The 25,741-nt window shown below is 53.7% G+C and overlaps 6 protein-coding genes across 6 annotated transcripts; 4 read left to right on the plus strand and 2 right to left on the minus strand.

The window, feature by feature from the left end:
* Positions 1-11,981: 11,981 nt before the first annotated feature.
* KRP23_6728 (Exonuclease mut-7-like protein) lies at positions 11,982-15,902 on the plus strand (the record flags this gene model as incomplete). Its single annotated transcript, XM_067891955.1, has 11 exons — positions 11,982-12,476; positions 12,544-12,787; positions 12,858-12,910; positions 13,001-13,052; positions 13,124-13,698; positions 13,770-13,863; positions 13,947-14,005; positions 14,076-14,168; positions 14,263-14,363; positions 14,438-14,850; positions 14,917-15,902. The coding sequence occupies 11 exons, from the start codon at positions 11,982-11,984 to the stop codon at positions 15,900-15,902; spliced, it is 3,165 nt and encodes a 1,054-aa protein (XP_067746262.1).
* An 84-nt stretch (positions 15,903-15,986) lies between these two features.
* Positions 15,987-17,270, minus strand: KRP23_6729 (2-acylglycerol O-acyltransferase 1; the record flags this gene model as incomplete). The annotated part of the gene is made up of 4 exons (XM_067891956.1): positions 15,987-16,272; positions 16,341-16,620; positions 16,693-16,835; positions 16,897-17,270. The coding sequence occupies 4 exons, from the start codon at positions 17,268-17,270 to the stop codon at positions 15,987-15,989; spliced, it is 1,083 nt and encodes a 360-aa protein (XP_067746263.1).
* A 585-nt stretch (positions 17,271-17,855) lies between these two features.
* Positions 17,856-18,868, plus strand: KRP23_6730 (uncharacterized protein; the record flags this gene model as incomplete). Its single annotated transcript, XM_067891957.1, has 2 exons — positions 17,856-18,775; positions 18,856-18,868. The coding sequence occupies 2 exons, from the start codon at positions 17,856-17,858 to the stop codon at positions 18,866-18,868; spliced, it is 933 nt and encodes a 310-aa protein (XP_067746264.1).
* A 25-nt stretch (positions 18,869-18,893) lies between these two features.
* Positions 18,894-19,796, minus strand: KRP23_6731 (Coiled-coil domain-containing protein 130-like protein; the record flags this gene model as incomplete). The annotated part of the gene is made up of 1 exon (XM_067891958.1): positions 18,894-19,796. The coding sequence occupies one exon, from the start codon at positions 19,794-19,796 to the stop codon at positions 18,894-18,896; it is 903 nt and encodes a 300-aa protein (XP_067746265.1).
* Positions 19,797-19,892: 96 nt separating this feature from the next.
* KRP23_6732 (uncharacterized protein) lies at positions 19,893-21,497 on the plus strand (the record flags this gene model as incomplete). The annotated part of the gene is made up of 3 exons (XM_067891960.1): positions 19,893-19,996; positions 20,057-20,954; positions 21,033-21,497. 3 exons carry the CDS (start codon positions 19,893-19,895, stop codon positions 21,495-21,497), a joined length of 1,467 nt encoding a protein of 488 aa, XP_067746266.1.
* A 232-nt stretch (positions 21,498-21,729) lies between these two features.
* KRP23_6733 (ATP-dependent helicase rhp16) lies at positions 21,730-25,619 on the plus strand (the record flags this gene model as incomplete). The annotated part of the gene is made up of 8 exons (XM_067891961.1): positions 21,730-22,584; positions 22,657-22,749; positions 22,823-23,270; positions 23,340-23,918; positions 23,987-24,101; positions 24,169-24,322; positions 24,385-25,310; positions 25,376-25,619. The coding sequence occupies 8 exons, from the start codon at positions 21,730-21,732 to the stop codon at positions 25,617-25,619; spliced, it is 3,414 nt and encodes a 1,137-aa protein (XP_067746267.1).
* Between the last annotated feature and the right edge of the window lie 122 nt (positions 25,620-25,741).

The following is a 25,741-nucleotide window of genomic DNA, read 5'->3' on the forward strand; positions in this document are numbered from 1 at the left end:
TGCGCAAACAAAGATGTAGAAGACACGTAAACGCTGAACCCGGAATGTGTACATACACGATACGAGAACTTTACCTTTGCAAACGAAGCTGGTCATGAACATCAACACCGCCCATGAATGACTGATAGTCCTTCACGAATCTTGAGCACATCACTTCCGCTTGTTCACCAGTTGCTTTGTCACGACGCACGGTTCGATCTAGCATCGAGTTCCCTCCAGCCGCAAGCACGAAGACGCCTTGATTGTCCCACCAGCGCGTAAACTTCAGGCAAGGCACGTGTCTCGCCTCAGCAATGTGGAACGTGCCTCGGGCAATCCAGCGCGGGCGCTTGTTGGACTCTTTTCTGCCATTGGGAAGCTTCTTTGGAAGAATTGCCTTGCAGAGACCCTGCCTGTCCGTCTGGACAGTCCCCACACTGTAAACCTTCATCATCAGCAACTGCATTGAAAGCACGACCGAAGTGTAGAAGCGATCCGTGACAATCAATCTGTAGTCTGCTGGTCCCGTAGGACCAAAGACATACCTGAGGTTCCTGACCACAGCTGCGGGTCCGGACTTCGTATTGGGTGGAGGTACTGCCATCTTTTGCTTGACGTTTGCCGCAGTAGACTTCAAAACGCTATCAGGCACGATAGAAACAATAAATTAGGTTGTACTGGACACGATAAGAGGACTCTAGAGCCAAAAAAGAGAGAGCGTGCCCCAAGGCACGCTCTCATTCTTACCTGATGCAGTGCGCAGACTTAGAACAGCACAGCATGAACAGCTATGAGGCTTATTCTTCGTGAAGATCCTCAGTCGGTTGAATAGAGACGAGCAAGGAAGCATTGCCTCGTCAAACGCCATCACTGGTGGCGGAGTGAAGCTTCTTTGGAAATTATCCTGTAGGACATCGATGGCCGGACGAAGCTTCCAGGCTCGGTCGGTAACCGCACGATCGTCACCATTGCTGCTGAGGTGAAGATTGCGCGAGATGTGGGCGAATCGATCTCGTTTCATGAAGTTACCAAAGCCTCCGCGTGGGATAGCGCCTTCGTCCGTATTCTTCCAGTGGTGCGCGAACTTTTCTCGGTTGGGTGCAATGGTCCTCGCAATCAGCAAACCAATGAAGCAGCACAACTCTCGATCTTTTTCAGGGCTTTTGTAGCTTCGTCTTGATTTGCTCAGGGGCTTGCACCTGGAAGTCCAGTCGTTTGAGCTTGCGCGCTTGCTGCTTGGCGTGTTGGGCTTCCACACGAGCGTCCAGGTTTTCCGTGAAGTAGGTGTCACTCTCTCTCCCGATCTTTGCCAGCAGTTGCGGCGTCGCGAACCGCAGGAACACACCGAGAGGAGTAGGTGCGGCCTGCAGCGCACCCATGAGGGCCGTCATCAATACCCGGATAGTCTTTGCCGAGCCATTCATCTGGTCGAACTTCATACAGTTCGTTAATGTACGGTCATGGTGTCTGAATTCGAGGCACTGTCCAGCCATTCACAGCCATGCCATCTACATGTAAGACTTGTTTGGGTATTGTGCCACTGGTCACAGCACCTACACCTCCCACGGCTGTGAGCAGCTGCAGGTCAAAGTGCAGGTCTGGCGCGTTGTGAGCGTCGTCAACATCCAGCGTAGCCCAGTCCAAGTCATCGTCGTCGCTATAGATTGAATCTCCTTCGCCATCACCATCCGAATCAAGCGCTGTGTAGGCTGCCAAATTGTCGCCTAGAGTAGTGATGCTGGGGTCGTTTGTGAGCGCGCCTGATACAACCAGTATATACACGATTAGAGTTATAACATGTATCCATATCGTGTATGTAAGCATGCCGCACAAACCTCCGAGTTGACTGTCACCCTCTTTGGTTTCTTCTTCTTTGTTGTGTGAACTCCTTACGACACCAGCCTCGTCATCATTAGACCCACGTTCGGAGTCCTCGTAGTTGCTGTCAGAGTCTGTCGAGTCGAATAGGTTGCTGAGATTGCGCCGTAATGACATATCTACCAGGAAACCCAATCCATGGTTAGTCGTTACTGTTCAATACAAAGCTGCATCGCGTAATGCGTACCATTGGTGTCGTTGTTAGCGTCCAAATCCTCCTGGCGTGTGCTTCTGCCGCTTGAATCCTCGTCCATCACGTGGGGCGAAGTGGCAATGAGGATGTTGTTTGAGACCGGATACGCGGGAGAGTTTGCAGCTAATTTCAAGAACGTTAGCATCGCACCAGGTGACATGAGTCTATACAGCAGCATACCTGCAGGTGGCGTACGCTCCAGCGGTGCGCGGCTTTGGGTTTGATCCAGATCTTTAGAATGATCTGTACGATACACGTTAATGTCAGACAACTAGCGTGTATAATACCGGCAAGTCATCACATCTATACCCGTCCGTTCTGGCGGGCTTTCAAGGCGGACTGTAGCGACGTCCGGGTCCGCTGCGTCCCTTCCTTTTGCTGACGATCTCGTTCCGCTACAAGCATACAACTCGTTAGTCTCAGTGGTGGAAAGTGCGCTTGAATCTCATCTTACCGATATCCACGCGATCCAAGAAGTCCATTAGCTTGTTCTCGCCCACAAAGTAGTCCTCATCACGCGTTCCTTGCTTGGTTTTGCCCGGCTTGATATCAAAGAAGTCGTTTGATAGTCCTGCGGGGAGCGTCGAAGTCCAGCCTACACGCTTGAGCTCTCTCCATCGAGCCTGGAACGCCATTTCTCCACAAAAAAGACGGCTTGAGCTGTGGCGGGGAGAAATCTCGAATGAGCCCAAAACGGTTGGCGCGCAAAGGCACCTCTTGATCCCTTATTTGATTGTGTGTATAACACTGACAGCAGTGAGATCTTGTATTCTGAAAAAACAAAAATCAAGCTGGCCGGACTTTTATGCACCCCCGTGCAGGAAGGATGAGAATAAATCAACCCCTAATTGACTTAACGTTTGTATGGGTCAATACAAAAAGGAAGAGTAAAAAAGCCTTTTGTGTCTGATACAACATCAAGGATTTTAGCTAACGTGCCTGATAGGTTTGGGGGGTTAGGCCTGACCTGGCTGAAACGGTGAACATGATGCATTGCCGCACAGTGGCTAGGTGCGAAGGAGCGTGCATGTGAGTTATGTGCTTTCCGGTCGCGTACAACACAATGGTGGCGTCAGGACCGTCTTGTTGAAGCTAGCTGAGCACTCCGTTCAAGCGATGAACAGCTGCGAGCGTAGCTATATTCGAACATCCCCTACTTGCTCTAAATTGTTTTACACACACATCCAACATTCACTAGCTCTCCGCCGGGACCTTGCTTAATGTGATACAACGTCTAATGGTGCGTTACAGCATTGCTAGAATTCTTATGTATAACATATATATACCCGACTTGACCTGGCCCTCCAACGCAAACACCTCCGACTATAAGACGTGAAAATTACGAAGCAGGATGAATGAGTAACTCTATCGTTCTAATAATAATACTTTAAGTACCATTTAGCATAAGTGCTGGCGACCCTTACTTAAACCAAGTTAAATATTTTCAGCTCACCGGCATTTGATAACTTCGATTTCTGTCCGACGCTTGCATTGATGAGCATTTTCTACCAATCAAGGTGGAAGAAATATCACACTATGACAAAGAGAAAGACAGGGGGCCACCTATAACTATTGTGTCTCATTGGGTACATATCGCCTGATCAAGTGATTGGCCAACTGGTGGGCATCTGGGCAATCGTGTGAGCCTATCTCATAGCGCTGCTGCACAGCGAACCAAAAGCGGGTCCTGTCGTTTGCTATTCATCATTACCATGCACGACAAATCCGAAGTTGAAGAGGGCTACGACCGGTATGAGTTGGATATCAAGGCTTATACGGTGGTGGATTCAACACCAACTAAAGGGAGCGTTGTTCTACTATATGCAAGAATCTTTGCGGCCGTGACAAGACCCAGAAGAGTGTTTTCGGCTAAAACTATTTGACATGGATGCACAGCCACCCAGTTGAGATCAAGGAATAGCATATAGCAACAGCGACATTACAGCATATATATTTCAATATGTAGCCAATGGCTTACAAGCCCTTGGAGTTGTTTTACCGGAAGCGCTTCGTAAGTTACATCAGACGGTCGTTCTTTTTGCCAGACTGGTGTCCGATGATATGCGCAACTATCGCAAGGGCAAGGGTGCCAAGTCCGTTCAAATCTTCGCTAGTCTGCGATGATATCCGTTCGTTCATTGCGGTCCACAAGGCCTCTACATGTTTGAATTTGAACTCGTAAAACAAACCTATGAATCGATGACCAGATAAGCCTTTGTTGTCGACCGACGGGTCCGACTCAAATTCGATCCCACGCTCAATATGCGCATCGAGAAACTTTCCTTTTTATCAGGAAGTCATTCAGGAATATCAGACGATCGCGAATCATTTGCCGAGTTATCTAGCAAAATCTTACGAATTGAGTAAGTACTGAGTTTGAAGGTGTCGACTACAACAGCATTGGCATTACCTCTGATAGCTCCATGGATTTCTGTAGCCAATTCATCATCCACAAGAAATCGTGCACACGGTTCTTGTCTCCTGAGCAGATACCTTTATCCACCGCGTGCATCTCCTTGAGGGGCAACATATCGACGAAGTCGTCGATATCCTCGGTAGCTTCAAATGCTGTCTCGAACGCCTGTATCCATTAGTCATAAAACATCGAACAGTAATAGGTCAAACGACAGCATAAGTTGCATATTACTCGGGTATCCGCCGGCGCAAACACGGGGAGCAGTGAGTCGAAGTTCACTTTGTACGGGCTGCAATAGAAGATAAGCGTTGCTGAGAGCGACGATCTAACGTAGATCCGCCTCCCATTCGATGCGCAATCACCTGGCACAAAAGGCAACTTCACCAATGCACATCAAAATTCGTACGCAAACATATCACACACCTACTTCAAGCTTATCCAATCGGTGATCCATTGCTCATTCCTGCACCCTCAGCAAATTATGTGTCTTGACATTATATGGTTAGTGGCGAGGAGAGTTGTTCAATGGGCCAGCCTCTCGTCCAGGCCACTCCTGAATAGTCAGATCATGACCGAATACTTTGACTTTTGTATGCTTGTCTATCTTTTGGTGAATGCTGGGGTTCGCTGCTCCTCGCGAAGATTGAATATGTAGACACACGTGGAATGTTAATGGTTGGTGGTAATTACTTGTGGCTGGTCCAGAGATTTAAGCCACCGGACCCGACAGCCCAACCCGGAGGTTGAGTTGCAAGCACAAGTGACTTTGTGCCTTACCCAGCAAGGGCCGGGATCCGTACCCCTCATTACACTATGGTTTTTTTTCGGCAGTGGGGTCTCGTTGCGGTAAACGACCGACCTATGGGCCGGCTACTCGTCCACTTAGTTGCCTATCTCCGGCCTCCGTAGATCGACCGCACTCGGCGGGTATTGATCCCGGTACCTCCCGGTCTCAGCGTCAGGGTATTACCACTGGCCCACTGAGGTCGGTTTGTGGCTGGTCCAGAGCAAACGCAAGATAACCTTATTCAAGTCACACGTGAAACTGAATAAAACTAAATTGAACAATGAGTGCATCTAATTGTATACTGTATTTATAAGGTTGAACTGACGCTACTCAAAGCCGTCGAGCTCCATCGCATGCGTAACAGCCATTATTTAGCATGGCGGTACATGAGCCCATGTACATCCAACGAGATTGAACGTCGACCCGATAGTGACCACAGCATGCTCTCCACGTCCTCAACCGTCGCGTACATCGTGACCGTGAACTAGACCAGCACTCGTGGGGTCCAACATGGTTTGCTCACGGCGACCACTGCTGCAATGGGGTTCTTGTACAACTTGTCCGTAAACAGCTCCAGCGCAGGTGGGCCCAACACTTACATGGGGTACGGCATCGCGGTTGGCGTGGTGTAGCTGGTTAAGCGCTTGAAAGTAAATTGCGAAGTGATATTGGAGTTAGAGTGCCTTGCCGGCATGTTTCCTAAAGCTGCTACCCTTGGCTGCTCCCTATGATCCTCTTACTCCTCCTTCAGATCGGTCTTCGTGCTCCTTACCATCTGAAGCCTCTTGATTTCCCGTCGATCGCTTCACCGCTGTGAATCCTCCTCTCAGCAGTCTCCACGTCTCCACATTCATGCCTGCACTGCCATCGTGCAGGTGTCATCGAAGCTCACACCAATAGCCAAACACCACGTCGATGCCTGCTGCCTTGGCAGCACATCGTCCCAGCGCTCTCCATGATCTCAGCCACTAACCGGCCGCCACGGTCGACACTGTCACGCTCTCTACGAGAGCTGTCTTCCCAATGATGGCTCCGAGCACTACATTGCCCCCGAAGACAGCTTGCGTAGAGTCTAGTGGAGCATAGGTTCCAACTCCGTGTGTCCGCCATCAGCAATGTATCGCTGAACAATGGTCGGGACATCCGAGTAGACGGAGTCAAATGGTTCCCACGAGTTTTCATTGTCCTCCAAGCCACGCCACGCGACGAAAAGCTGCCATTCTTTTGCTTCATCGTTGTACCGGTGCTCTGTAATTGCGCGCACGCCAAGCACAATGCCTTGGTTGGCAACGTTTTCGCGGAGTCCCTCCGTTACATCCAAATCGGCATCGCAGTAGTGCTTTAGGCGAGAGCCGTGGACCTCATAGACGTCCTTGGTCAACAAATGTTCCACCATGAACGAATTGGCGAGGGCTTCGGTAACTCGGAACGGCCCCACCCAACGAACGAGCAGTTTGCTGCTCTGCAGTCGTTTATCCACGCGTAACCACAACACGTAGTCGCCTGGCTCGAAGTTGCGCGTGCTACCCTTTGACCTGGCCATGTTGGTCAAACGCTTGCGTTCCTTGCGTTCCACGACTTCACTATGCATTTCGCGGAAATGAGCATGCAGGTTGTCAAGCTGCTCACTCAGACGCTCTAAATCCAACGACAGCACTCGGGGTGTCCGTCCATCGGGCACCACCACACAGTCGAGTGGCGACGCAGCTGGGAGTCCAGCAAACAACTCAACGGGGGCGTGTCTTCCCAGTGATTCCACGGCGGCATGGTTTAAATTTGCCTGGATAATAGGCAACAAGTACAGCCAGTTGCCTGTGTCGAGTTGTAGTTCCAGCAGCATGACCCGAAGCACTTGCAATATGTCCCGGTTTACTCGCTCCACAGTCCCATTGATCCAGGGCGTGTGCACTGGGACGAACTTCTGCGTTGCATGCAGACGTCCTGCCAGTTCCTTCATCACCTGTGCCTTAAAATGCGAGCCGTTGTCGGAAACCCACTCTTCTGGCAGCCCGAATCGCTTGAACCAATCGTGCACAGCCTCCGTAGCAACGCTGCTGGTCGGTGCATCCGAAGCGGACAACTCGCAGTAGTGTGTTAGCTCATCCTTGAGCACTAGGACGTAAGCCGAGTCACCGTAACTCTCACCAAGAGACAGGTAGTCGATGTGTAGACACTGGTTCCGTCGGGTTGCCGTTGCGGTTGGACACCATGCCCTTTGAATCAGCCGGCCACCTTTGACATGTTTGCACAGCAGACATTTCCGAGCAAAACGACTGACTACTTCCCGCAGCCGAGCGATACTGAATCGCTGCTGTACACTTGACAGCATAACGTCGGCACCACGATGTCCTTGTTGTCCACAGTGCGCAACTATCAGGATGCGCTGCAGTAATTCCTTAGCATCACCAGGTATCCAAATCTTCCCATCATGACGAAACACACCATCGTCATCTGCTGCAACAGGGGCTGCATTACGATAGCGTTGTTGCTTCTGCCGAACAGCATCCAGAGATGGCCACTGAAACGCCGCATCTTGTAGTGGACGTAATGATGACAGTGGCTGCACACTCCTTGTCGTCACGCGCTTGAACGCGACCGGGCTCTCCGATGGCGCTGGTGCAGGCTGGCCCCACCTCGAGACGATGTCTGCCCATAGATTATCCTCCCCCTTAATGTGCTCGATCTCGTTACGAATCCCAATCATCTTGAGAGCCCAGCACTGCAGCTTTCCGCGGACATGCTGCTTCACCTCCTTCCCCGGTGCAAAGATCTTAATCAAGTTTGCGTGGTCGCAGTAGATTCGGACACCCTGCTCACGCTCCAGCAAATACGCCAAGTCACCGCACGCTCGCACAATCGGGTAGGCCTCTTGCTCTACGGTCGACCAGTTAACTTGCGCACCCTTGAACAATCCGCCTCGGCAAACCATCATCTGCTGAGCCTGCCCCGTCACAGGCAGGTCATCGTTCCACTCGGCAACCTGGGTCAGTATTATGGACCAACCCCGTGCAGATGCATCTGAAAACAAACCGACTTGAGCTTCACTGTCGGCGAAATACTGGTTCGTCGACATACCCAGCAGCTCGATCACGAGCTGAAACGCGACCTCATCTTCCTTCGTCCAAGTCAAGTCAACCCCGGCAAGCTGGGCCTTTCGCCGACCTCTGGCAGCCATCACCTTTTCCAACTTGTCCTGCAGCGGCCCCACCGTACGTGCGTAGTCTACCATAGAGTCTCGTAGCCAATTTACAGCACAGAGAAAGCTCTGTAACGCTGCAGCGGTCGGCGGCAATGGCATCTCCCGTAGCGCCGACAGTCGTGCTGAATCATGCTCAAGTCCCTCACCGTCGACGACTTTGCCGCACCACACCACCCGGTGTGCAAACAGTGTGCACGTTTTAGCGTTCAGCTTCAGATTGCGTTGGCGCAGAATCTGAAAGAATAGCCTCAGCTTCTCAATGAACTCGCTCGGAGATTTCGCAAAGAGCAACACGTCGTCGATCCACACGAGCACCGAGTCGTAGAGCATTGAACGAAAACAATCATGCATTTGTAGCTGAAAGAACATCGCAGAGTCGCTGGCGCCTTGAGGCACCCGCAGCGGAGTAAAAACTCCATCTTCAGTCACGAAGCTAAAAAGCTCTTGGCTCTCGGCCGCGAGCGGCATCTGCCAAAACCCTTTAAAAAGGTCGAACTGCCCGAAGCCATAGGCGCCTCGAACGCTCTGCGTTACCGCCGCCAGGTTAGGCGTAGGTCCAGCCAAAGGCATAGTCATCTTGTTGACGGGCCTGTAGTCAACGGTGATCCGATAGCCATCCCCACTAGACTTCCTCACTGGCAAAGCAGCACATGCCCACCGGCTATTGTTGTTCCGAATAATCAACCCATTGTCCAGCGGTTCTTGCACATAAGTTCGCAAAAAAGCACGCTGCATGTCAGGGTGCTTCCTTACGCCACTACGGTATGGTTCAGAGTCAGGCCTCAGGGCAACCCGCATTGGCTCCACTTTGGCCGGCTCATCGGCACCGATCTTGAGACGCCACACATCCTCGTACTCATGAACGAGAGCACGCAAGTCGCCTGTGAGTGATGAATCGAACCCGGCATCAACCGCGTCGTCGACCAGCTTACTCACCACAGTGTGAATTTCATCGGTCTCATCTGAGAAACCAAGCTCTGGGTCGCTTGCAGTAATATCATCGTGATCCGCTTCAGCCACTGTAGATCCCCCCCCCCCCCCCCCCCCCTGCAAGTTGCTCGAGCAACTCGTTGACATCAATCCCGATGTCTTTCATCGTCGCCCTGCCCAGTAGGAACTCTTCCTCGTCCCCATCTAGAACCAGACACGACACGACAAGATGGCTCCTCCAGCCACCTTCACCTCGACCGGGGGCTCTAGCGGAACCAACACCACGGTACTATCCAGTGTACCCAACTCCTGCACCATAGCCTGAGAGATTATGCTGCTGTCTGCGCCCGAGTCGGCGCAAAAAGGAACCTCCAACACACCGTTAATGGTCACCGTGTACCCAGTCGCTGTGCTGGAGCTCACATGCTTCAGACGCTCCGCCTTCCGAGCCGCCAGCGTCCGCCGCGCATCCTCTTTCTGCTCACTCGTGCCAGTTGGGCACTCAAACGCGCGATGAGGGCCCTTGCAGATAAAACAACCGTCCTTCGGCGGTCGTACCGTATACTCCTTGGCTTTCGGCTTTGTATCGCTCTTGGCCGCCTCCTTCGACCTTTCTTTGAACTGCTTCGTCTCACCAGTTTTGCTCCTGGCTTGCACCGATTTTTTCGTCTCCGCCTGCACGAGGTGATGGTGCTGTTGACGAACGGCTCGTTCAACAATCAAATCGTACAGTTGGACGTCGTCCACCTTTGCGTCGCGATGAGTCATGCTTATCAGCCGCTCCACATCGATCCTTAACACGTCAGGTAGCAGGTTGGCCACAAGCACCTTGCATCGCTGGCGACCTGCAATACGCCTCGACCCACCCATGTCGCTAGACCCTGATTCTCGACCACCTGTCAAAATCCATGAAGTACTTAGACACCCGGGCCTCAATGTCGGGCTCCCGTAAGTCCATCTTCAACTCTTCGGCGAACAGTTTTGCCACATCCGGCACATGATCATTCATCATGGAGTCAGCCTTCCGTTCCATCCCCGTTCGCAGTGCGTCCTCCGTCACCTCAGTTATAGGCTTTCGTAGCACGTAGTGAGCGAGATGCTCAAGGATCCGAGGTTCCACCGAACTCTTGATGCTGAAAGTCACGTTGTCTTGATCTTCGCCTGTGACCATGCATCTTTCCCGGACCTTGTTCAAGTACTGGCGACGATCGCGCAGGAACCAAACCAACGCTGGTTGGCTCCACACTGCCAGCTTGGGTGCCTTGATAAACTCAAAAATCGGTTGAGGAACACTCATCTCAACGTCCCCATCTTGATCCACCGCACCGAAGCCTGCCATCGTCGTCTTAATAGCTATTGATAACAATGTAGCTGGTTAAGCGCTTGAAAGTAAATTGCGAAGTGATATTGGAGTTAGAGTGCCTTGCCGGCATGTTTCCTAAAGCTGCTACCCTTGGCTGCTCCCTATGATCCTCTTACTCCTGCTTCAGATCGGTCTTCATGCTCCTTACGATCTGAAGCCTCTTGCCTTCCCGTCGATCGCTTCACCGTTGTGAATCCTCCTCTCAGCAGTCTCCACGTCTCCACATTCATGCCTGCACTGCCATCGTGCAGGTGTCATCGAAGCTCACACCAATAGCCAAACACCACGTCGATGCCTGCTGCCTTGGCAGCACATCGTCCCAGCGCTCTCCATGATCTCAGCCACTAACCGGCCGCCACGGTCGACATTGTCACGCTCTCTACGAGAGCTGCCTTCCCAATGATGGCTCCGAGCACTACACGTGGCTGTGAACAAGTTCACCGTGGAGATAAGTGTTGAGGCTAGCACGGCTGTGGACCAGTCCGGCGTGAACATGGTGTACTGGACTAAGACTAGCCCGGCCGTCAACTAGTTCGGTGTGGCGTGCAGTTGATCAGCTTTATCGATTTTATGTAGCTCGTCTACAGCAGAAACGGGATGAATACTTGATCGTCCCTTGGAGTAAATAGCATCAGCGCGTTGTGCATTGCTGGCTTATCTCCACCATGAGCCCACAGTGATTGTGCGTAGCCTGCCTCGAAGCACTGCTCTTTCATCTTCTGCAGCTCTGTCGTCCTCTACCCCTCGGTTTACTACTCCATGCGCTGCTCCATGCTCCACCCCGCCACTACTACAAGCGAACGACGTGGCCTTGCTTCCGCTTGAGTCCTGCAGGCACTTGTGTTGGGCAGACCTCTGATTGGTGCGAACAAGCAAATATCATGTTGTTGCTATCGTCGTATTTGATGTTAGCCGCTGTACTCCTCCCAATGCTTTTTTTTCGGCAATGATTTTGACGTTCTGTTCTATTTCAGCGAATCAGTGGATCGCATGCAGAAAGGGTCGCCTAAAACCTTGGACTTCTTATAAAAAATACCATTATAACACGATTTACTAAAGAAAACCTCTATGAATAGATCCATCAAAGCATACTTAAAGTACTATTTTACAGGTTTGACTGGATTTCAGTATGAACATCTTAAATAGAACTCTATGGCGGAACGATAGGGTTAAGAGCCAAAACAATTCTGATAAAAGGAGGCTTACGGTCATAAATTACGGTTGGGCCATAACCCAATGGCATTCCAGCAGCATTTATCGGAGCTGTTCGAGTCCCTCGTTGTGCTAGATGATGCGTCGGTAGCTTCCCAGTGGACGTCGGCCATCCGCAATGCATTCTACGGATCTCACGCAGCCACACGCGGTTCCAACAGGTTCCTGGAGCTGGAGGCGAAGCTGGCGCAGACGTTCGAGGGTTTCAGCGTAGTCAACCAGGGCGAGTTCTGGCGGTTCGCGGTGCTCGTTGTGCTGCAGCTAGCTCAGGAGACGGCTCCCGTCGAGGAGACGGAGCATGCAGGAGCAGATTCCGCCACAGCCAAGAAGGGCAAGAAGAGGAAGAAAAAGAAGGCGCAGCCCAATGCGCCGCTGGCTTTTATGGTGGTCAACGCCCTGAGGAAACTCACCGAGGGCGGACATAGAGACCAGCAGCGCTGGAATTGCCATATTCAGGGCCAAAAGAATGACATTTTAAGGGAATTCTGTGTGGCCGGTCTGCAAGACCCCGAACTCGTGGTGCGCACTTGCTGTCGGGTGTCTGAAGGTGTGGAATTGATGCTGAGTTTGCCCTTGTCCCTTGCAGGATCAAAAGCTGGTAGTGGAAATTGTGGATCTTTTCGCTATTACAGACATCGACCCCCAAACCGTGCAAGGCGCGGCTCAGTGCCTCCTCGCGTCGAAGAAATACACAGCGTTGATCAAACTCTTGACCATCTTCAGCTCAGTCGACTGGTCCTTTGTATCGACAATCAAGGCGATGGCCAAATGCAAGGACTGGTCTGCGGCAGAGCTTCTCGCGAAAACTTTTGGTGGACCTGACAACAAAGGTAACGCTCAAGTGTCTTTGTGTGGTTGCTGGTCATAGTTCTCATGTCGAGTGAAACGAACGATACGCAGACCTAGGAAAGGTACTGGTGGATGAAGCTATCGCAATCCAGGATGTGAAACGGGTACGACCAGCAGGATTCGGTGGGATGTGTGACACTTCGAGTATCTGAACGCACTTGCTTACTAGTCTCGTTGGTGATATTATGATACAGGCGCACCGCATCGTTTACAATTTCGGTCTACAAGATGAATACCCCGATATTGGTACGTACCGTGGAGAGCATCCGTGCCCAGCAGAAACACTTATTTTACTGATGATCGTTGCTCCAATGCAGACCTGATGTATTGTCACGACGGACTGATGAAGCTTATTGAGCGACAGCGCTGGCAAATGGCGTTATCTTTTGCTGGGAATGATAACTCCCTCCAAAAGCTACTATTCGACCATATGATGACTGCTGGTGAAATTCAGTGGGCTGCTCGGCTCGCTCAGATGCTCAACATCCAAGACTTTGAGACCCAGATTGCAAAGATGGTTGCACAACGAGGTTCGCTAAGAGCGAATGGCCTCACTTCTTCCGCCAATGCAGCTGCTTTGAACGGTTGCTTAGCTCTTGAGTTGAGTGGAGAAGCCATCACTTTTTGTGATACTAAAGAATCTCTCCGTGGTGCAATGAATCACTTTTTTGGTGAGATCCAACCTCGTGCAGAAGAGTACAGTGAACCTGTTATTGCACGAACTCGCACCGTATTCGATATGAACCAAATTGTTGGACTAGATGTGGAGTGGAAACCAACTTCCAGTAAAATCGCCGCTGCCACCGGCTCGACGACGACAACTGCGGTGGCGAGCATTTTGCAAATCTCGTCGTCATCCCGCGTATTTATCATCGATCTATTGGCTCTCCATGTACGCAACTACCTGTTACACCCTACTCTCGACTTTTTGCCTGACACTTTTCTCGTGTTGCTGTGGTACAGGCCAGCGATTTTTTGTTTGAGACCTTCCTTGCTCGGTTATTTGCCTGCCCATTTCTTCTCAAAGTTGGATTTGGCTTCGACACTGATCTTAAAGGTGTACTTGGAGTAATTGCTTGCCTCGCGTCAAAGAAATGTATATGTGAATGACTGACGAAATTCCACTATGCTCCTCAATAGTGCTGCATCAAACTTTCCCCGAGAGATCGACACTGCTGCGGATTTCTCCGTTCCTGGAGGTACATGTTACTGCCTCGTGGTGGCAATTCAGAAAAACAGAATATATTAACGTAAATGTGTATGGTACAGCTCAATGCAGTCGTTTCCAAGCTGCTGGGCGTCTCTGTTGGCAATAGCTTGTCGAATGCGACAAGCACTATCTTGGGTAATCCTCTTGATAAGGTGGGGCTCCTGCTTGTATCGTTGCATGGACTGTATGAGGTTCATGGTATGCAAATGACCGCTAACGTGCTGCCTGTGTCCTGTTACATCTCAGCGGATGCAAATGTCTAACTGGGATGTGCGTCCACTTACAGCACCCCAAGTTGCCTACGCTGCGTTAGATGCCTATTGTCTTGTCCAGATGACCAATACGCTGTGAGTACTGGTCGATAATTTGTCTGCCCGAAGTGAAACGAGCACCACTTACTCACACATGTGAATGCTGGCAGTAACAAGAACGAAGATGCTGAGCTACCATCTTGGCAAAACACGGCGGCAGAAATTCATGAGGTGATTTATCCGTCCCCGTTGAACATTGAGGAGGCATCCGAGGCTATCGCGTTGCGGGAGAAATACTGCCAAGACTGGGTGGCCAGCAGAATGCAGACAAGTACTGGCGACGTGGTCGCAAGTCTCCTAACGCCGCAAGATGTGGAGGAATACTGGGCGGAGCGCAAAAGGATTTATCGAGAACAAGAGCTTGATCTTTTAGGGAGTGGGGGCAGAGTGGCAGAAGAAATCCTGGACACTGCACTGACGTTTCTCGATCCGCACACTGTGAAAGGTCTTCTCGAGCAACCTCATGACTCGGACCATCCTGCTGCGTTTGTAGCCGTCAACACTATCTGCTTTTTTGCTGATGGTGAGTACAACTGAAGTCTCTTGCCTGTCGGCCAGTACTAATTGCTGTTCACGTTGTACTTTACAGAGGAGCCGTGCGTTGCCTGCATCGAAGCTAACTGCAAGCTGGATACCGCCCAGCTTGCGACGCTAAGTGGAGTCAGCCGAAGGCGAGTGAAGCTCGCGACGCCCGCAGAGTGCTGCGAGTATTTTGGCTTCGAACCCGGTACTATTCCGCCATTCGGACACCGTTCCGCCCGTGCTAGTACCGAGGACTCGGATCGGGGCGATCCTATTCGGATCTATGTCAGCAGCACGCTGCGATATGTTGAGTCTCTGGTGTGTGGTGGAGGCTCTCATGAAGCGCTGTTGTGGCTTAATTCCAAAGCATACTTCGCACTGATTCCTATCGAGTCCATGGGAGACATCCAACGAGGCGTTTCTGCGGTGGAAGCTGTCATAACTACGGACAAAGAACCAAGGCCCCCGTCAAGTGGCGCACCAACTGCTCACCATGACAAACCGGAGCAGGGTCGCGATTACAAGTTCTTGGCAGACTCCATGGTGGCGCGAGTCGGGAAGTGGCTGCGGACAATTGGCATGGACGTGGTGATCTGGGATCCTTACTCCGTTCCCAAGAAAACCGCTAGCCAGGACCACAAGGCGTCTTTGCTGGCTTTGGCCGTGTGCGAGCAGCGCATCGTGCTGACTCGCGACAAGAAGCTGGCTAACCGGCGCGATTCCGGAGCATGCTTCGTGGTGTCCAGTGACGACCCGTTCGAGCAGTTCCAGGAGATCAAGGCGCACTTCGCACTCAAGCTCGTAAAGGAAGAGATGATGTCGCGCTGCTCGCGCTGCAACGCCAAAGGGTTCGATGTTGTCGATCTGGACTTCGTCCGCAACCAAACGGAAGACGCGGTTCATCCAAACGTGCTGGAAGTCGTGACCGAGTTCTGGGTCTGCCGCGTGTGCCACAAGATCTACTGGGAAGGCCCCAAATACGATTCAAACTATGCGAACCTGCTGCGGATGTTCGACGAGAACAGCATCGTTGACTCGGTGAAGTATAGCTGATGCATGCATCGCTGGATGCCTGGGGCCTGAGCTGGGGGGGAAATAGACTGTGTTTAGCTCACCTACCTTACTCATCTTGCAAGCCTAGTTGATGAGCAATGTCTCGTCATCCTCGTAGCCGAACTCCTTCTTGTACTGCGAGAACAGACGCTCGATCTCCGCGACGTACTGCGTGTGCACGGCGCGGATCTCCTCCTCCGTGGGGTTCGCCGTCAGCTTGGTAGGGATGGGCTTGCCGTACACGACACCAAAGCGCTTGCCCTTGGGCGGCTGCTTGGGCATCCACATGAACTTGCCCCAGAAGATGATCATCGGGATCTTGAGCGTCTTGCGGAAGAAGTTGATCACGCCTTGAGGAGGGTTCCACATGCTGCAATGGACACAAGACACGTCAGTTGGTCCGGTGGTTCACCACGCAACGAGCCAGGCCACACTTACTTGTAGAGCCACTTCTCACCGAACACAAAGCTCGGCACGAGTTCGGCGCCGTGGCGCATGGCGAGCTTGACGAAGCCCAGACGCTTCTTCAGCACGAGCTCGTTCACTTTGGAGTTGGGGTCCGTCTTGAAGATCTCGGGCACGCCTCCGGGGTACACGACGACGCTGGTGCCGTCGTTCAGGACCTTGTCAGCCGTGGAGCGCGAGGCATCCACACCTCCGAGCCACAAGCACAGCTCACGCCCGAGAGGGACGTAGAACATCGTCGACGCTCCCAGCGCTGTCAAATGCCAAGGCCACAAAACGTCAGCTCAACCTTTTCAATCAGCTGCTACAGGTTAAGCCTCATCACCTCGCGTGGGGATGCCCGGGAAGACCTTTTCCCAGTTACCGGCGTAGGTGGAGACACGAGAGAGCACGATGATGCCGTGCGGGTGGAAGCCAAAGATGTACTTCTTGCTGCTGTCCAGCTCCTGCTCTCGGATGATCTTGATGCTGCAGCACACAAAACGTCAGCCACTGCGATCAATACACGCAATCGCAGAGAGAGACGCACCCTAGGAACTTGGCGCTGAGTCCCCAGATGCGGCCGGAGCGGAAGGCCGGCCACGGGTTGCCCTTGGCCGTCTTCTGGGCGCCGCTCAGGAACGACGGCAGGTAGAGCGCCACGAGCGCCACGGGAACGTAACCGTAGCCGATCGTGTAGAGGTAGTAGAAGAGCACGAGGAACGGCACGCCCCAGACGTTGTAGTGGATGGTCACGAAGCTGAAGAGGTCGGTCGCGAGGCCCTGTGCCCACTGCGGCACGCGCGAGTCATCGGCGAAGAAGCCAGGTGTCTCGTACACGAACGGGGCGTCCTGCGTTCTGGGCACGGGCGCGGCGGCAGCTTCGTCATGGCGCTCCATGCTCTCGAGCTCCTGCGCCGTCATGTCTGGGAATGCGAGTGGCTGGCAGCGGATTCGGAAGTGATGGAGGCACGCGCTCGAGCTGATGTCATTCCGGCAGTTGCTCAGTTGCTTCAGTTTGTGTCCGATTGGTGTGGTGTGTCGAGTCAACAGTTTTACATAGACATGGCAATCAGCGGACGAGATTGCTCCAATACAACGGAGATCATGGAGGCTTCCTCAAGACAGAGCGGACCGCAACGACAAGGGAGAGATTGGGTGTGGTTCAAGTACTTATAGTAACGGAGCTGCAGCAGTAGCGGGTCGCTAACCGAGCTCGTGTTAAGCTCACGTGGTTCGCTACGAAGGAGATTAAGAGCAGCACCGCCGATCCAGCAACTCAGGAGAAGGTAGGCTGTCACGATACTGGCCAGCATTTAGTGGGACGGCAGCCATTTTCTCGAGTGTCAGCACCACGAACACTTGAAGGCTGCACGGAGCAGCGACTAATTTCAGGGTGTCAAATGTCCGCATTATTGGCCAATAGCGGGCCGGGAACCGCGGAAAATGCGCTTCAACTTGCCTATTCTGGGTTGAGCACTTTTGTGCCTCATTGGACAGCTTGCGACCATGGGCAACCTGCTCGTCTCGTCGGTCTGTCACGCGCACAGCCGCTCCGAGGCCATGTACGCGCTCGTGAGGGCGCAGGTGGGGGCGCTCCGAGGCCGCCAGCGCCGCGGCTCGCCTCTGCAGCAGCGTTGCCAAGCGCAGCAGGCGGCTCTGCTGCGCGCACTTTCCTCGCGCATGGCGCTGACGGCCGCTGTCATGAGCTGCTGGGCAGAGGCCGCCACTGCCCGCGCCAGGGCGGCGCTCATCGCGTCGCTCGTGTTCATCGCCAAGAAGTTCGTGGCCAGTGCCAAGCCGCTGCTGGCGCCGCCCCAGGAAGTGGGCGACGACGTGTTTGACGAGTTCAACGCCGTATTCGAGACGGCGCCGCGGCCCGCCAAGAGCCTTCGCGAGCTGCAGCAAAGCGCCAAGCTGGAGGCGGAGACACAGAGGGCTGAGGCTGAGGAGCAGCAGAAGCAGGCTGAGAGCGAGTCGCCGGAGGACGCAGAAAGTGACTTGGACGACGAGTATGAACTGCTGCCCAAGCTGGACGAGGACCGCGCGTTCTACGCCGAGATGGAGAACAACCAGGCAGAGAGCGACGCCAGCCGGACTGAGGGTGAACGACTGCTGCAGCTCGCCTCCAGTATCTCCGACACGTCCATGCACGTGGAAGAGTTCATTCTCCGCGGCAAACACGACAAGTTTGACGCTATCACGAGGGACGTGGACGAGCACGCCACTGGCGCCAGTGAGGGTGACAAAAGGAGCCTTGTGCGTGTGCTGCTAGCATATTGCGCCTACAGCGAGGACTCGAATTACTCATGCGAGATGGTGCTGACAGCCGAGGAATGTCTGCAGGTGTGGCAGGGCGACGAGGACCGAGCCTTCAAGTCGCTCGCTGTGCTGTGCAACGATGTCCCGCGCCTCTGTGCTGCGCTCGAGTGAGTCAAACACAAATTATCTAGCAACCACAAACATATTTTATGGAGGAGATTGAATTCACTGGAGTTGGACGATGCAGTGTGCAGGAATAAAATAGCAACAACGAGGGAAATGATGTCACTTCCGGGAAGACGTCGCTCTCCGCTTCTTCGCAGCTCGTTTGGCCGCTTTCAGGCGCTGTAATTGAGATCCTACAGGATCGCCGAAATGCTGGAACGAGTCCAGCTTGGCAGCCACAGCTGGCGCTCTCAATGAGCTCCGTGAGCGAGACTTCGACTCTGGTCGCTGAGCAGCGCGCCGCCGTTTCTGTGGGATGTCCTTGAACACGACCGCCCTCGACACCACCACGTCGTCCGGATGCACGTCCAGCAACGGGATCCCCAATCCGAGTCGCTTGGCCTCTTGTTCTCGGCTCTTGATCTGCTTCTTCTTGCTCCTGAACTGCGCTCGAAGTGCCGCATTGCTGGCGTAGTCGTCCTTAAACTCGGCGTCCTGCAGCTCTGCGAGCGCGTCAAGGCCCCGCGAGCGCTTCTGGGCCGCGCACCTGTCCTCATTCTCGTGCTCCAGCCTCCGGAACGGGTCGCGCTGCAGCTGCGCCGCCAGTCGCGGGTCGTTCAGCGGCTCCGTCTGCGCCACCTCCTCCTCCTCCGCTTGAGCCTTCCTCTTCACGCCGTGCACGAGTTCGTAGTCGCGCGCCTTCGGATCCGTCCTGATGATCATTTCTCCACCGCAGCTGGCGCAGTTCATGCGAAACTCCCACACAGCGGAGGTCAAGTAGCTGCCCGCGCGCGTTTTCCGCGCGTTAAACCTCACGCCCCGACCGATGTGCGCGTCACAGCCGACGCACCAAACGCTGAACGGCATCTCGAAGCGCACAACCAGCTCGCCGTCGCTCGCCAGGCGCTTGGCGCGCTTGCCCAGCGGGTGCGATCCGCGGAACGCGTTGAGCGAGCCATACTCCGGCCGCCAGTCCGCAGGGTAGTAGAACCCGTCTGCCTGCGTCGCTGCGAGCGAGGACATCTTTTATATATTGGGACACGCCCGACTGTGGCCACTTTTATTGGGACGCGGTCTGTAATTTACTTTTTCCTGATAGAAACTAACCCGCTCGCCCCCATGACGCGAGGGCCCAAGACCGCGCACGTGCACAAGACGGAGCTGCTCCACCGCCACCGCCTTCTGCGGCGCTCGTCCGGCTTCATGCTGGCGCGCAAGTACCGGTAGGCGCGTCCCTCCCCAAGACAATCAAGTAAGTCTGACTCTCTCTCTGTTTCCTGCAGCAATCCGTGGCCCACCGACGGCGACTTTGCGCGGGAGCTCAGCGGTCGCTTCCTGCCCAGAGCCGAGCGCGCAGGAAGCGGAGGGTCAGCCGTCGCCGCCGCGTCCACGGGCTCCACGAGCAGCAACGACAGCGTCGTGGGGCTCAACGGACCCAAGGGCTACACGCGCGAGGAGCTCATCAACTTCTGGAGGGAACTGTCGCTTGTGGCCAAAAGGCGGCTTCTGCGGATCCGACGCGAGAGCTACTTGACGGCGCTAGACCAGTTCCTTGTGGGACAGAACTTGTGCTGCGAGTGCCACGACAACGTCATCGCCGAGTGGGAAGACCACGAGCGGAAGCGCTCGGGCAGTCGCTCGCTGCAGGACGTTTTCAGTGTCTTCCCACCCTTCCTGGACGACGAAGAGGAGGACGACGAGGAAGATGACGACGACGACGAGGATGAGGAGGAAGACGAGGAGGATGCAGACGAGCTGGAGGACGAGTCCGACGACGAGATGCTCGCGTCGGAAGATATGGTGCTAGAGGAGGAGGAATTGGTGTTTAAGTATGAGCTGGAGCGCGAAGAGAGGCGGGGAGCGAAGGGCGGCATGCTGTCGGACGAGTACTTGGCCGCGCTGGAAGTGGGCAAGCGGCAGGAGGACGAGCTGCTGCGACTTATTCAGAAAGAAGAACGCTATATCATTATTCGGGAGGACCACACCGACTTCATCATGGACCTGATCCGCTGCGGCGAGCAGTTCAGCTACGTATCGCCATTCCGGTCTGGCTTCGACGACGACGACAGCGAAGACAGCGAAGAGGACGACGACGTCGACGACACATGCCCCGGTGCGAACACGTCACATCTCGCACAGGAATACCTGCTGGAGGTGCTGGCCATCAAGTTCAGAGAGCAGGTGCGAAAGTTGACGCCGTAACTCATTAGCGACCTTCATGTAGCTAACCGCGCGTGTGTGTGTACTCGAAACCAACAGTTGGAAGACGCGTACCAAGAGGCATTGCAGCACTCGCTCGCTATCCAGGCGGAGCTGCTCCGAGATGAGCTCGCAGACCTCAAGGCTAGTCAGAAGCCTTCCAGTAGCAGCAAGAAGAAGAAAAACAAAAAGGACAAGAAGCGCCGCAAAAAGGAGGCTGCAGCTCAGAAGGCAACAGAGAAGGTGAGTCCTCAGGACACTGGCACACAGCCCCAGCCGTCTGCGTCCAAGCGCAAGCCCACAGCAGCCCCAGAGAAGCAGCAGCCCGCGTTGGCGTCCACAGATGGGAGCGGCGACTCGGACACGGAGGTGCGCGACCCGGAGGAGGACGAGATCGACCGCGAGGTGGAGCAATTCCGTCTGCTGCTGGAGAAGATCAACGCCGAGAGCGCGCAGCGTTCCCGCAAGAAGCTGGTGCTGCCTCCAGGCTCCTTCGCACACTTGACCTCCATGACCGTCTCGTAAGACCCGTATGCGATGATCAGCGGGATTAATCCTCCTTAATCTAATCTCTCAGGGTGTAGAAAGTCGTTGTTGCTGTTGAAGTGGAATATGCCGCCAACAGCCCGCTCTCGGCAACTTTGACGCGCCAAAATTCAGTCCCGTCTATGCTCGTATGACATTCACTCTGCTGGTGCCTGTTGGTCGATCCACGCAGTCGGCAATTTGAAGTCCAAGGCGCAAGCTGCAGCGAACAATGGCGAGATTGCGCTCTACACTGCGGCAAGAGAAGCAGCAGCCGTCGACTGGCTCAGCTGTGGGCGTGGACGTGTGTGTGGTGTGCACACAGCAGTCGCAGCGTGTGACGGTGGGCTGCTCTGCCTGCGCGAAAGTCTTCCACCTGGGCTGCCTCTCGCCGCCTCTGCGCCGCCGTCCACAGCTGGTGGACGCGTGGAAGTGCGTGGACTGTGGCGGGAGACATGTGACGGCCAATGGGAAGAGGCGAGCGGCGGAGGCTCTGGAGGACGAGCAGCAGGAGCCAGCGGCCAAGAGACGGCGAGTGGCCAAGAGCTCCCCCAAGGACGAGGACGAAGAGGAGGATGAACCCATCGCCAAGACGCTGTCAAAGCGGCTGAACGGGAAGGCTACCATGAAGAAGAAGGCGCCGGTGCAACCTGCAGCAAAGCCTCGAGCCGGTGGTCGACCAGCTCGCCGCGCTTCGTCTTACAAGGCGGTGATCCCATCCCGCGACGAGGAGGACGAAGACGAGGATAACGATGGAGACAGTGACTTCGTTGGGGAGACTGCGTCTGAGGAGGAGGAGGGGTCAGTGTCGGAGGTCTCGAGCGAAGAAGACCGGACGCCGGTGAGAAGACGTCCTGTGGCGACAAAGTCCCCTGCGAAGCAGAAGAGAGCGGTCAATGGACGTGCAAAACAGCAGCAAATGCCCCCAGCTGCCACAGCTAATGCCACAGCCAATTACAATGCTAGTGCTAGTGATGTGGACTCGCTGGATATTGATGTCAGCGAGAACGAGAGCTCGGACCATGAGAACGACTACGAGGAGGGCCCCCACTACTTCATTGAATACGCGGCCAACTCCAGAGCAAAGGTACAGATACGTAGCTCGTTATGGCTGAGATGTGTCTTGAGCTAACATATTGCGGACACGCTGTGCATACAGTGTAAGAGCTGCGAAATAAAGCTCCTGGTCAAGAAGCTCCGCGTTGGCATCGACATTCGCCACTCGATGTTTGGTCAAACGACGTACTACAAAGTGAGTGCATAGTTTGATTTGTTATTTCTGACTGTAGTACACGTCTAACCTGTGCTCCGGGTCTCTTCAACAGCATTTGGAGTGCACTCAGATCGGTCTAAAAGCCGCCAAACTACTGACGAAAGAGTCCAAGGAGGCGGATCCCGATGCTGAGGAGATCGGCAAGACACCTGCAAAGAAGAAAAAGAAGAAGGATGAGCCAATTGAAGGGCTGTCAAAGCTAACACCAGCAGACCAGAAGCGTGTTCGTGAATACATGGAGAGCAACGACCTGGATGGCGTTATCGACGAACGACTCGACCTCACGGATGATCACTTCGTCAAGAAAGGCCGCATGCCAGAGAAGGAGCCGTCAAAGTACTTGACAGCTACCCTTCTTCCGTACCAGAGAGAAGCGCTGGCATGGATGGTTGGGCAGGAAGAGGGAGGCTACAAGGGCGGTATACTTGCGGACGAAATGGGCATGGGAAAGACTATTCAGGCTATATCACTCGTGCTCGAAAACGTTCGAGAAAAAGCAGGTGGGAAAAGTGCCAAAGCTAGGAGCGCTTCGGTTGTGCACGGTGGTACACTTGTTGTGTGTCCGCTAGTTGCAGTGATGCAGTGGAAAAGCGAGATCGAGAGATTTGTGGAGCCTGGGCATTTATCCGTGTACATTCACCACGGGCCCAAGCGTCTGGATTCAGTGGAGAAAATCGCCTCGTACGATATTGTACTGACGACTTACTCTATCATTGAAAGTGAGATCCGGAAAACCCTGGGCTGGTCAAAGGTTGCGTGCAAGTACTGCGGCAAGAAGTACTTACCAGACAAGTTGGTCTCGCACAACAAATACTTTTGTGGACCAAATGCGAGAAAGACTGCGCTACAAGACAAGCAGCAGAAAAAGAAGCCCAAAAAGACAGCCGCTGGAGAAACGAGTGAAGAAGAGGAAAACGATGACTTGAAGAAACCAGTACAGAAGTCGAGGGGTCGAGCGAATCCGCGCTCGAAGAAAAAGGATGATGACAAGACACCCTCTCTCCAGAAGACTAAAGGCAAGTCGCCACTTCATCATATTAAATGGACGCGTATTGTTCTGGACGAGGCGCACTACATCAAAGACCGGAATTGCAATACTGCGCGCGGTGTGTTTGAGCTGAAGTCTACGTACAAGTGGTGCTTGTCAGGTGAGCATGAGTTGCAGTAAGTGCTGGGATAAGCTACTGAAGTCTAACCTACTGATTTCTGTGTACAGGCACGCCTCTGCAAAATCGGATTGGCGAGTTGTTTTCTTTGGTTCGGTTTCTCCAAGTCAAGAAGTACGCGTATTACCACTGCAACGCGTGCGACTGCCAAATGTTGGACTACAAGTATGTGCCACTCACTCTTGGTGATAGTTGAGTTGTATCTGACGTAAGGTGTTTTTGTTGCCACCAGCTTCCCAGATAGAAAGTGTGTGCAATGCAGCCACAGTGCCATTCAGCACTACTCATACTTCAACAAGAAGGTCGTTATCCCGATTCAGGCATACGGCTACGTTGCTGAAGGCAAACTTGCCATACAACGCTTGCAAAATGACGTTCTCCAACACGTAAGTCCCCAAGTGATTTGAGCTTCGAAAACATAGTTCGTTTCTCACGTGATGCACTGTAGATTTTACTGCGTCGTACGAAGGAGGGACGTGCAGACGATATTTCGCTTCCGCCCAAGCTAGTGCGTATTCGAAAGGACCGACTGGACGAACGTGAAAACGACTTCTACGAGGCGATTTACACGCAAAGCCAAGCGCAGTTCAACACCTATGTGTCGTCGGGAACGCTATTGAACAACTACGCTCACATCTTCGACCTCCTTATACGCCTGCGCCAGGCAGTAGACCACCCATACCTCGTCAGCTACTCCAAGTCGAACCCCGCACTCCAACTCCCAAGTTCAGCTGCACCGTTGGTGGAACAGCAGCCCTTCAACACGAGTGGAAACAGTAGCCCCGAGGACGAGCGAGCGTGCATTATCTGCCACGAGTATGTGGAAGATGGGGTTGTTGCAAAATGTGGCCACGAGTTCTGCCGGGAGTGTGTGAAGGAATACATCGAGTCGATTCCGGCCGGCGGAGAAGCGATATGCACTGCGTGCTCAAAGCCACTGACGGTCGATCTTTCTGCACCTATTGAGGCAGACATCAATGCTTCAAACCAGGCCGCCAACGCATCGAGCAGTCGCTCGCCCAAGACTGTGAACTTGTCCAGCTTTCATCGGAACAGCATCCTCCACCGAATATCCGACGTCCACGCTTTCCAGTCCAGCACTAAGATTGAAGCGCTTATGCAGGAGCTCGAGCTCATGCGTATTCGAGACCCGTCCGGGAAAGCCATCATTTTCTCACAGTTTGTCAACATGCTAGATATTATCCAGCATCGGCTGCAGCTTGGTGGGGTCAAGTGTGTGAAGCTGTCGGGCAACATGAGCATGGCTGCGCGAGATCGAACCATTAAAGCCTTCCGTGACGACCCGATGGTGACAGCCTTCTTGATCAGTCTCAAGGCTGGCGGTGTTGCACTCAACCTGACCGTTGCATCACAGTACGTCTGCTTGCAGTTGCTGGGCATGCTTCTGTCGTCTCATCTTGTTTTTGTGTCTACTGTAGCATTTTCCTGATGGACCCGTGGTGGAACCCTGCGGCTGAAAACCAGGCGATCGATCGCACTCACCGCCTGGGCCAGTTCAAGCCGATTCAAGCCACTCGCTTCATCATCGCTGGCACGGTGGAGGAGCGCATCCTGAAGCTTCAGGAGAAGAAGCAGCTGATCTTTGAAGGAACCGTCGGAGCGAACGTGAGCGCTATCTGCCGTCTCACCGAAGAAGACCTGCGATTCCTCTTTGCGACGTGATCGGAGCTGCTGGATCCCTCTTTGCATTCAGTTGCTGTTCATTGCTGTATTTTCGAGCGAGTTATCGGGCTAAGGCAACTAACTAATCAAAGTACACAGTGAGCAGGTATCAAAAACCAGCA

Source organism: Phytophthora ramorum (assembly GCF_020800215.1).
Source record: "Phytophthora ramorum isolate Pr-102 chromosome Unknown Phyram_PR-102_s0005, whole genome shotgun sequence".
NCBI lineage: Eukaryota > Oomycota > Peronosporomycetes > Peronosporales > Peronosporaceae > Phytophthora > Phytophthora ramorum.